At 40.2% G+C, this 11,500-nt stretch overlaps 1 protein-coding gene across 2 annotated transcripts; it reads right to left on the bottom strand.

The window, feature by feature from the left end:
* Positions 1-4,364: 4,364 nt before the first annotated feature.
* On the bottom strand, positions 4,365-11,418 carry LOC310917694 (transmembrane protein 14C-like). Of its 2 annotated transcripts, none has more exons than XM_083876186.1 (5): positions 10,846-11,418; positions 9,632-9,715; positions 7,074-7,175; positions 5,126-5,213; positions 4,365-4,941 (listed from the first exon to the last, which is right to left on the bottom strand). In XM_083876186.1, exons 2-5 carry the CDS (start codon positions 9,705-9,707, stop codon positions 4,884-4,886), a joined length of 324 nt encoding a protein of 107 aa, XP_083732312.1. In that variant the 5' UTR covers positions 9,708-9,715; positions 10,846-11,418; the 3' UTR covers positions 4,365-4,883. The 2 variants fall into 2 exon arrangements, with proteins under 2 accessions (XP_083732312.1, XP_083732311.1); XM_083876185.1 differs by lacking the exon at positions 10,846-11,418 and adding an exon at positions 9,918-10,766.
* Positions 11,419-11,500: the final 82 nt, after the last annotated feature.

The raw sequence follows: 11,500 nt of genomic DNA, 5'->3' as shown, positions 1-11,500 counted from the left end.
GAAGAAAAAAGGAAAGAGAGAAAAAAGGAAAAAGAGAAAAAAGAGAGAAAAAAGAAAAAAAAGAAAAAATAGGGAGAAGGAAAAGAGATAATAGAAAAATAGATTTAAAAAAGAGAGAAGGGGACAGGAGAGGAGAGGAGAGGAGAGGAGAGGAGAGGAGAGGAGAGGAGAGGAGAGGAGAGGAGAGGAGAGGAGAGGAGAGGAGAGGAGAGGAGAGGAGAGGAGAGGAGAGAGGAGAGAGGAGAGAGGAGAGAGGAGAGAGGAGAGAGGAGAGAGGAGAGAGGAGAGAGGAGAGAGGAGAGAGGAGAGGAGAGGAGAGAGGAGAGGGGTCCTCCCAAACCTATTTCTGTTCAATAAGCATTTGTACTATGAACTTAGATACATAGTTTCACTTTCAGGTTGTTCTGTGTGAAGTCAGGAGTTGTCCTCAACGATCCTCATGGGTCCCCTCCAATTGAGAATATTCTAAGTATAAGCCTTAAAGCTCAATCCCACTTAGTTACCGTGCTTGCAGGACAGGATCTCAAAATACAATAGCAACATATTAGCAAATGCTAACATTTAGTGAAATAAGGCAAATAGACTTGTTGTACCATATTTTTTCTCATTAGGGTTTTTCTAAAAGAGTATCAAAACACTGTATGAACTACCAGCACCAAAACAGTATCAGTTCCAGCTACCAATTCTTGTTCCTGGGGCAGGGAACATTTTATGCCACACACTGTGTAGGACAGCAATGTAAAAGACAGATAGGGAAGGGATACAGAAAACATTATCTCCATTTCACAGTTCAGAAGAGAAGCACAAAAAGACTAAAGGGAACACCCAAAGTCACTTGTGCACTGGACTGAGCTGGGGAGATTGCATAAAAGCATAAGCACTTTGATCTGTTCCATCATGGCATGTCAAGGGAGCAGGAGAGGAGATAAGGGCAGATGCCTCTGTGCTATAACTGATGCAACATTTTTCCATTTTTACTTGTAGGGATTCTGGAGAAACAAAGACTTTCCTCCTTGTGTCATAACTGCTTGGAGGTTCTCCTGACCTTTTTTTTTTTCCCTCCCATTTTTCCAGGTGATTAAGCTGTTCAGTCAGAAAGCATGACTACAATGCCAAGAAGCCAGCAATTTTAACACCACAAAAGGATAATTGTGTAATACTTCAGGCCATATTAGTTTCAGCACAGACTGACCCTCAGCTGGTGATGACAGAGCGCCAACAGCTCCCAGCACAATGACTGACAGAACTGGGACATGGCAAATTGCACTTTCAAAGCCTGCAGCAGAACAAGAGTTAGGGGACTTGCTTTGCATTAAAACAGGCTTGTACCATATTCTTAGAATGAGGGATAAAGTAGGACAGCACACGACTACTTCCCTTCTAAACCATTCCACTTGAAACATCTTTCATCCTCCTCTCACTCTCCTTTGCTGGTTTGTGACAGTTGCCCATACTACTAATGTAACATTGCCTGAATTCTTACACTATACCACACATTTGTACTAAATTAAAGGGATTTTTGCCACCTGCAAATGTTACATTAACTGGAAGAACAGCTTAGGCTGTGACCTATCAATGTGTGAGTAACCTCAACTCAGTGCTGCAATTGAACCTGAGTATATTATTGCTGTACTAGAGGTCTCAGTGTTGTACCTGTAAAGACTAAGCCATAACTGAGTTACTCAATTGTCCAATATTTTGGACCCTCTCCCCCCTCCTCGCAAATATTTGCTCACATTTTCACTAACTGGGTGCTCTGTAACATTCCAAACCTGTATGTACATGATGCTGCTTCAGTGTCAGCAATTGAGGCACCACAGGTAAGATCCTGAACTGGAGACCCTGGAATTAACCAGAAGCAAACACTTAGGTGAAATCTAGGTTGTCCCATGGATTTTCCACTCTGGGCAGAGAGGAATCCGAGTTGCATTGCTCAGCTTCAGGATGTTTCTGCATTTTTGCCAGTTAATATTTAGCTGAAAAAGAAGACTTTAAAAATAGTTGATCCTTTTCCCACAGACCCCAGGAACTTTGCAATCTCTTCTGGACTGTGGTGTGGCCTCCCCTGTCAACATCCTCCCTGCAGGATATCCCATGGTCTGAGGCAAGGAGCCTGGGAAGGGAACTTGAGCCCATCCAGAGCAGGAACTGAAAGGAGCCCAACCTCTCTCACTTTCCAGAACTTAAGGTAAGCAACTGCTATAACAAAGACAGGCTTAAACATCCCCCTTACAAAATTTAGGGCAAAGTCCTACTTTCAAGAGATCACTTACCTACCAAAGTGATTAAGAAATTCCCTCCTCTGGTCCTGAACAAGGCACTCAAGAGAGGGGTAAAATACCTGACATCATCTCCTGCCACCCAGCTTCTATCAGGAAAGTACATGTGGAATGGAGGACCTGGGCCCTGACCCTAGGAAATGAGGATTTGACAACTCAAGTTCTTTTCTTCTCTCAATTCTGTAATGTTCTGGGTGTGTGACTAAATTCTGAGTTGGTAAATCCTGGTGACTCAGTATGTGTATAGTAAAACTAGTTTCCTGTTCCTGGACCTTTTTAAAAAAATCAGTATTCATTTCAGCTTGTGCTGGCAGCTGAAACTGTAAGAAATATAAAACTAATATTTTTATTTTCAGAGTGTGCTTTGAACAGAGCAGTCTTAATTTAAGAGTTATTTTAGCAGTTCATTTCCCAAAAATAACTATATCACTCTTTCCAAAATCCATGTACAAGCTGACTCATAACATGAAGTTCCACTCAAGCCATGGCATAGCCACAGTGGATTTAATGCAAAAGTAATTAACTCAATTTACATGGACACCACTCTTAGTGGGAAAAAAAAAAAAAAAAAAAAAAAAAAAAACACCCAGAAAGAAATCTTTTAGAATTAGTAACAATCAGACTAAAAGCAGGGGCAGTCTGAAGAAAGGATATTTATGTCTTTAATTCTTGAATGGCTCTAGAAAATTCTCTATCAGTGATAGAATTTTCTATTCAATTACATGGGGTGATTTAAATACATAAAATTACAAAATTATTAAATACATTATTACAAAACTTCTGTTAGATTTTGCCTAAAATATAGTCAGAAGAGACCATGATTTAACTGAGACTAGAATTTCAGACATGTTTTAACATGTTTTCAGTGCTGTTCCCTGGAAATTCATCCTGTACAGATCAGGTTATTTACAGATTAAGCACCTGGAAACAAAAGAAGTTACAATATGAGATATATTCAAAAACCTGGAATTAATTTTATAACTTTTGTTAAGGGAATTGGTAACACACACCACAACTGGCCCAACATCTATAGATCTGCTTGCAATTACTACTTTCTACCACAACAGCTTCCTGTCTACTACCATATGGGTAACCATTGACTCATAACAGTAGAAATGTCACTCTGACTCAATACCACTAAATGCCATTTTCAGAAAAGGAAATACAAGCACAGAAGTGACCAACAAAATGGAGAAATTATGTAGTTTGGTATCTGCTTTATGCAGTTTGAGGCAATTTTTAAAAATTCCTTTGAACACTACAAAATGGGAAGTGTGTAAGATGTAAGTTAATTTAAATCTGCTTTGCCATTATCATGTTAAGCAGTTGGCAAGGTTCTGGTATAATCAGTGGTATAAAGGTCCCAGAGTAAAATCCTAAATAGTCACTACATAAAATATCACTTTAAAATAGAGTTACACTCTCTAAGAATCCTGATTTATCAATAATCATGTATCACTACAGAATAAGCTGATAAAGGATTTTCTTTCACACATTTCTTGCCTCTCCTTTCCATCACAGTGCTAAGCCCATGTGAGCTGTGCCTGCACTAACAGAGCTGCAAGACTCAGTGCAGGAGAAGCAACCAAGGCTGGAGTGACAACAAAAGCACAGATGCCACTCATGCCTCTTCCACACTTCAGTCCTCAGGCATCACAGCAGAACAAGGAGCCCTCCTGACTCCAAGGTTTCCTAGTAAAGACAGATTTGAAGAGGCATAGCCACTCTCCTAAGAGATAAAATGCTGATACATTCTATTGTCAAATAAGCCTGTAAGATCAGAATTGCATAGTGTTAGGGTATTTCATTCCAATTATACAGTCTAGATCACATTCAACTGTTCATTTAGCCTAGCACAAATCTCAATTAATCCACAGCATAAGCTCATTTCAACCAACTTTTTAAATGAAGTGTTAATGAAAGCCCATCATTTACTCTTCTGTCCTTCCATTTATAAAGTGATTTTTAAATAGAATTGAATGACAGCACTCGGATACTAACAGTCCACTGCAAAGACTTCCACTGAGAAAAGTGAAAAAATTACCTCATCCCCAAACACAGAAATTGTACAAAAAAAAGGCCAAATAAAGGTTTGTAAAAAGTTTTACTTATAGAAAAGCATCATTTTAGGATCATTTCACAATAAAAAGGCAAGATCTATTCATTACCATTATAAAGACATGGTATATCAATTCAGAATGCAACAGGTAAAGCACACTGCAATATTCAGTATAAAAGGTTTTAGATACATGATTGTATTTAGCCAGTTACTCCTGGTGCCTCTTTGTGGATATTTTCTTAATTACAGGACATTTTCGCCCTGCTTCATACATGTCAGAAGTATATTTTGGAATATAAAATCATGGAAGTGTTAAAATACATTGAAACATACCCAGAAAAATCATGTCCGGGACCCATTTCTCCCTATACACAAACAGTTCTACCTTGTGTATAAACTATCTGTCCCATCATTCCACTCTTCCTTACAAAAAAAAGATTTAAAAACGTCTTGATGCAGAAAAGTTTTCCATCTTCTCACTTCTGCATTCATGCAACTTCATTATCGGGTTTCCTTTTCCAAATATTCAGATGTAAAATTAACAGTTAATTTTTCTGGGGCTTTTCCAACATCTTCAGTGCTAATCTTCCAACCATTAGCAAACTGTATAAGGGGAAAAAATATATAATTTAACAATAATAACAACAAATTGTCAATTCATTTTCAAATACTTCATGTAAGTGATGCATGGGAACAAAAATAATACACAAAATATGATTCACTCCATCTCAGTTTAATTAAGCAAATAAGGAATCACACACAGGAGGTTAAAAAAAAAAAATTGTACCTGACACCAGCAATTAGCCCTGCAGGCATGAATTTTCTGGAGTGGTAAAATCTTGTTCCCATGACAGCAGTCAGTGCTCCAGATGTAACTTAAATGAGAGATTGTACAGTCCAGTCAGCAGAGACGCATGTGTGGGAGAAACATAATTAAAAACTAACAGAACAGAAAGAAGTAGCAGCATCGCGTAAAAAGAGAAACAGGGTTACTGCACTTGACAGACTAAGAGAGTCAATAAATTCTGTACATTCTAAAATGCCTCAGTTTGTAAAGACTAAGTATTCTACATCAAATTCTAGCAGAAAGTGCACTCCATATGCTTCTGCACATACCTCTAAAATTTGTTTTTCAAAATGTGCTCTTTTTGAGACTGGAAATAATTTATGATTCACTTCTTTAGAACTCACTCCTCCCCCACACAGGCAAATCACTAAACTTGTGCACATAATTCCCCCACTTCTCAAAAAAGGGAAAGAGCATTTGTCTAACTTGTAGTAATCTTGTCTAACATGTAGCATCATGTCTAACTTGTAGTAATGTTCGGAGAATTAGCTACTTTATGTTTTCAAAAGACTTCAAAAGGGAAGTGTGGTAAGTATTACCGAGGTGAGAGTTAATTGTCCCTGACCACTTGACCCAGACACAGGAGCCAGGTAGTTTCACTGACTCAGTAAGATAGAAAGGACAGTCCCTGGAACATGGTATCTCAAATAAAGATTGAATGCTAAAAATCTGTAAGGAAAACATACACTGATGAAATCCTTATCCTTAGTATGTATCTGCTACCCAGTGGTAACAGCTATACACATGTTGTTCCAACAATTCTTTTGTCCTCTACTGTTGCTTCTGGTCCTGCAGGATCCAGGTCATCCTCAGTCCTAGCCATGACATCCTTCCTCCCTAACACCAGCCAAAATATTGTCACCGACATCTATTAACCTCACGTAATGAGATATGTAAGAGGCTGGGACCATAGTCTAACACACAATAAAACTAAAATATTTCAGTATTAAAATGCTTCAAGCTCTAATTAGTAGCCAGTCTTCAAAATATGCTCACTTCACAATGGAATTTTGTTTCAAACAGCAGCAGAACACATCTTCTGCAAAAACTTTAAAACATGAACAGGAAAAGACTCCATGTGCCACTAAGCTACAGAAATGTATCTGTCTCCTGCATTTGGAAAAACACTTGATTTCACACTTCTTAAGCTTGCTGTATCAGCAGTTTATTAAGTTATTAAGGCTTGACCACACACAGCTTTTGGCCTGGCCATTAGGTGACTGCCTGTAAACAAAGCTGAGGTGGACAGAAATGCTGGGCCTTCCCCTTTCACTTCTGACTTTCACATGTCAAAGAGCCAGATGCTATGTCACTGCTTCAGGGAAAAAATGCTGTAGTCAGTGATGGCTCTTTAAACACTGACTAAGCAGTAACCCTCCACATTTACCTTCTCAAACTGGGGGGAAGGGAAGCTCCAATTCTGAGAAGGAAGAAACAGCATTACTGAAGTTTGCTTCTCTCTTAAATCTCCCCAGGCATCAACACCTTTGTAATTTCACATATTTGTCATATATAAAAATAAGCCAATCACAATCACTGCCATTTTCTGTCATAAAAAAATAGTCTGTAAGGGGTATGGTCAGCCTGAAGGTGAATCTCCCTTCCCAAACTGTTACAGCCTCCTGCAGGATGCTCAAAGTAAGAGGATCCAGCCAAAAAGAGGTCAGAAATCCATTTATTAGCATTTCTCTTGCACTATGATCCTTTAAACACATCAGTACAAGACAGATACATATTGGCAGCCACCAGTTCAGTAAAGTTTAGTTAGGATTGAAGTTAGATTTGTAACATTATCTGTGTTTGACTCTTCTGCGAAGACTTTTAGGTACTCATTTTAAATATACAGAGTAAATATAATATTTTCTAAATAAAATTTTAAATTACTTACTCAGAGAAACCCAAATGTTATTTGGATTCTGTGAGACCTGATAAGCCCCCAGTCCAGCCAAACTCCCAAAGAAAAGGCCAGCAGCTAGTGATGGGACACTACCTGAACAAGTAGAAGATAATGCATTTATTAGAAACTTAAAAATTACCTTGGTCAGCAGCTTACCTGTTTTGTAAAACACCAAAAATTATAAAAATAAAAGATGGGCATCCATCATGCATTGTCATAAAGAAGATTAGAAAAAGGGTTTTTTAAGATATTGAGACTATGCTGATCAGCACCAAGTAACACTTCCATTACTCTTGCATAAGATACATACAGAATTAGTATTTAGTTCTCTAACAGCAAAGCCATGAATACATTCATGATTGAAAGAATAGTGAGAAAAACAAAAGAATTGGTGTTTTCTTTGCACAAATTGAAGCATGTTTTTTCAGAACAGTATTATGAAAATTCCTTGAGAGGCAGTAAAGTAAAAGGACTAAATTGTAAAGGATTTAAGATCAGAAAAAAGGACATATGGGTGGAATTGGGCAGGAGAGCATTCAAAGAACTGCCAAGGAGCAGGGTGGAGTTGAGCAAGAGAGGTCGTATCTCATAAATCATCTGAGAATTGATCCAAAGGTAACTGCAGACTTTGGAAGAAGGTTCCCTGAAATCACCTAAACTTTGGATCAAGTCCTCATAAACCCAAGCTGCCAGGAAATAAAGGATACCACATTTAAATTGGTAACTTAGAGAATATATCAAGTAATGGAGTAGCATGATCACTGTGAGTGGTGAATGCCCTCCATAAGGCTAATGGAGAATTAAGGACTTAATGCTACTGAAATTGGTTCTTTATACATTCTATTTCTGAGGTCACCTTTCAAAGACTTGAGATTGAAAAACTAAGCTGATAAAGATTTTCTCTCAATGTTAAAGGAGGACTGCATATTGCTTCCAGAAAGTAATAATTTTTCAATCATCAACCAGGTTGTTGTAATATCTCTTTATATCCTGCTTTTGGTATAAAAAGCAAGAGACGAAGATGATAGAAAGCACCTGATATACTTGTATATGTGCAGGGAAAAGATGCACACTCTAGTAGGTGGCTGCTTTGCAAGAATATGAGTTAAAAACCAATCTGTGGTAGCTACAATGCTTTCCACATGTCTGGGAGCCAAGAAATATCTATCCTTGAATTTTACCTCAAGGCATCGTTTAAGCAGCTATGACACATACACATAGAACAACCATAACACCTCTGGCTCAAGAAGTTCCTCCATCTCAAAACACAGGGACCCAGAGACCTTGCTAAATGAAGAGAGAAAAATCAATCAATGAATCAATAAATCACTCATTCACTCTCTGATTGCCATGTTCTCATATTCTTCCAGAGGCACCTACTACTGCCCCCTGTCTGTGTGGGTAGGTAGATCTGGTTGTAAAGAACAGATCAAATTAGATCTGATCAGATTGACTTAGAACAGATCTATGCATGGAAGTACCATTTTCTTTTGGTTTCTCCAAGTTATTACTATGGATACAATGGCTCCTTTGTATGGTTGTTTTGTTTTTTTTTTTTTGTTTTTTTTTCTCTGCAGCAGTCACCATACGAGTTTCTGTTCCCCTTCAATAACCCTGTGACCTGGATTCCTTTGCCTGAGCATAACCATGTCCTCCCAATCAGGTTCCAGAGAGATACCAGAGAGATACAAGAAATACACCTACCATTTCATAATGGCCTTGGAGAAATACAGATGCGATTAGTTACTTAAGTTCTCAGTATTGTCCCTTCTGTCCTAAACTCCACTCACAACCCAAAGGATAAATCCAAGCCAATGGAAACAGACTGGAATAGGCACTAGCATCTATATAATCAAATGCGCTGGGTAAGTCTTACTGACTTCAGCAATGCCCGCCTCTTCCTATCATAAAAACTAAAATTGCTTAGGGATTTTCAAGGCCAAAAGAGACAGTGCTGCAGCAGGAATGAATCCACAGTTCTCTCTGGAGGAGGGCAAACTCAGAAAAAGGCCAGGAAATGAAAGCAGAAGGTCAGAGGGTAAGGTTATGATGCAGAGCCCAGAAGAGAAACAAGTTTAAGGACTGATTTGCACTGTTCAGCTCTACTTGGAGAAAAGACAGTTTTGAAAGCTCTCTATAGCTTGCAGTATACTGTTACCATCAAAGATTAAAATGGGAATAAATCTCTTGAGGGGGAAAAGTGGTGATTTATGTCATTTGAAGACACAGAACACTTACATAACGCTTGTATTTTAAACGGCAGGAGAAAAGCCTTTCCGAAGCAAACTCAGAGCAGTCCACCCCAAGAGCGCAGTGCAGATATCAGCACCCACCAGGAGGCAGATTACAGCTTTATCAGCCCAAAGCACCAGCTCAGCTCACAACCCACCGCAGCAAGATATCAGCACATGGCACAAAGAGATAAAATTTACACAGGGGCCAACCTCCAGATAGGGAGGCTTTGGTAAAGAGCTGCCCAGCGCACACCGAGTTTTTGGGGAGGGGGGGGAGGAGGAGAGAGGGAGACAGAGCCACCTTTCGTCACTCACCTGCTTTGGCATAGCCCATGATCCCTCCCGAGGCCACCAGCGCGGCGTAGCCGAAGCCCAGCCAGTCCACTGCCATGCCGGACACTGGAACAGAAAACTGGGATGAGGATCAGCACCTCTTAGCCGTTTTCGGGGGAGTCAAAGGGGGAAAAAAAAGCAAAGCATTTTGCCGCGGCGGGCTGTCCCACGATCAGGGGCTGCCCAAAGCCCAAGCCCTGCGGGGAGCCCAGGAGAAGGGGGCGGCTGTGCAGCCCGGGGGGCACCGGGGGGCAGTGCGGGGTCTCACCTGCACAGGACCCGCTCTGCAGAGACCGGGGCGGGGCAGGCGGCGGAAGGGGAGGCAAGGGATGCGCACCGCCCAGAGCTTCCCTTTTCCGGCTGCTCGGGAGAAGGGAAGAGGAGCTCCCAAGCGAAAGCCCACCCAAGGGGCAGGGCAGGGGCTTTGGTGCAGCATGAGCTACGTGTAGCTGCTCTGGGCAGTCTCCAGTCTTACTTCCAGCTTTGATCAGCAGTTCCAGTATAGATCTTGTATGGAACACCTAGAGGATTTCTAAGACCTCCACATTACTAGTGCACCATAAAAAGCAGTCTTCTGCTGTAGGTATTATGCAACAGTGGGAGATGGAAAACATCTTGTGAAGAAAATGTTTAGATTCTTTTTTTTTTAATCTGGAAAAATGTAGAGTTGTCTATAACTGCCTACAAATGTAAACTCTTTCTCTTTTTCCACGTGCTGAAACTTCATGTAAATGGTCGTCCATTATTTTACTCCAATTGTCCATGCACTTCTCTCCCATGGATATTACACTATAAGAAAAGAAAAAGTACTTCTGTCCCTGAATTGAGGGGGTTCGATTCCTCTTCATAATAGAAGGCATAAAACGTGAGAGGCCTGCACTTTCTGCAAAATGCAGCTTTCTGTAGCTGCATTTCCAATTTTTTCATCTTTATTACTTAGCCTAATGGTCAGAAAATGGGGAGCAGTTTAATTCCTTTGTTGGCTTCAGTGATTTAAGTAGGAATCTAGGAATCTCCTCCCTCCGTGCAAAGTGCCACAACCAATACATATCTAAGCTACAGTGGATGGGATCTCCAAATAGCTATGAGGGTCAAGCTTCACTGGGCTCTGCTTTGTGATCCAACACAGGGGTTCCCCAAGAGGGGAAGTGGGAAAACTGGAAGAAATCCACAGCTGCTGGAGCTGTTGAACTCACCTGGGGCCCAGCTGAGATGCAGCTCAGGGGAGCTGTTGTTTCTTGCAGCTGTGGCTCCATCCTACTCTCCCACCCCTTCTGACAGGGACAGCTTTGTCACCGCTGACTCCTCCTCTCTCTGCACTGCTGCCTCCCCTTTACCATTCTAAGCAGTTCCCTGAAAACTAGAAGGGAAAATGTGCTGAAAAGGAAGATGCACACAAAGATACAACAACAACAAATTGCCAAGTACTCATTAGTAGCAGAGTATTCACTCGCAGTATAAAAAATACGTGTTTTCCCCTAAGGACTGTTCTTTTCCATCTCCAGTTCACAAATTGTTCTGAGTCTCAGGAGATGCATAATTCTGTTACTACGTGGGATTTTTTTTACAAATGTGTAGTATTCACTTCTAAGTCCAAACTTTAGAACCCGAATTCTGTGGAATTCTTGCTTTTTAATCTTAAAATTATGTGCAGACTGGATTTTTTTCCTAGTGCTTCTGCAAACTTGCTTCTGAAATGGTGATGACTGTGTCCATGAGATCATGTATTTAAAAATTCAAACAATAAAAACTGGTTTAGTAGTGGCAGACTTTTGTCAAGGACATAGGATAAGCACTATCAAATAGACATAACACTTTATAAGTTAAACCACTGTACACAATTCCCTTATT

Source organism: Zosterops lateralis (assembly GCF_965231275.1).
Source record: "Zosterops lateralis genome assembly, chromosome: 1".
Taxonomy (NCBI): Eukaryota; Metazoa; Chordata; class Aves; order Passeriformes; family Zosteropidae; genus Zosterops; species Zosterops lateralis.
The sequence above is the reverse complement of the archived record's forward strand: the minus strand, read 5'-3'. Positions and strand labels throughout refer to the sequence as shown.

Bases quoted from the DNA above. Each gene is read 5' to 3' on its own strand.
- LOC310917694 (XM_083876186.1), bottom strand. From the start codon at position 9,707: ATGGCAGTGGACTGGCTGGGCTTCGGCTACGCCGCGCTGGTGGCCTCG. The intron at 5,214-7,073 runs GTAAGTAATTTA...CTCTCATTTAAG, and splicing joins TAACATTTGGGTTTCTCTGA to TTACATCTGGAGCACTGACT. The intron at 4,942-5,125 runs GTACAATTTTTT...CCCCTTATACAG, and splicing joins GGGCTAATTGCTGGTGTCAG to TTTGCTAATGGTTGGAAGAT.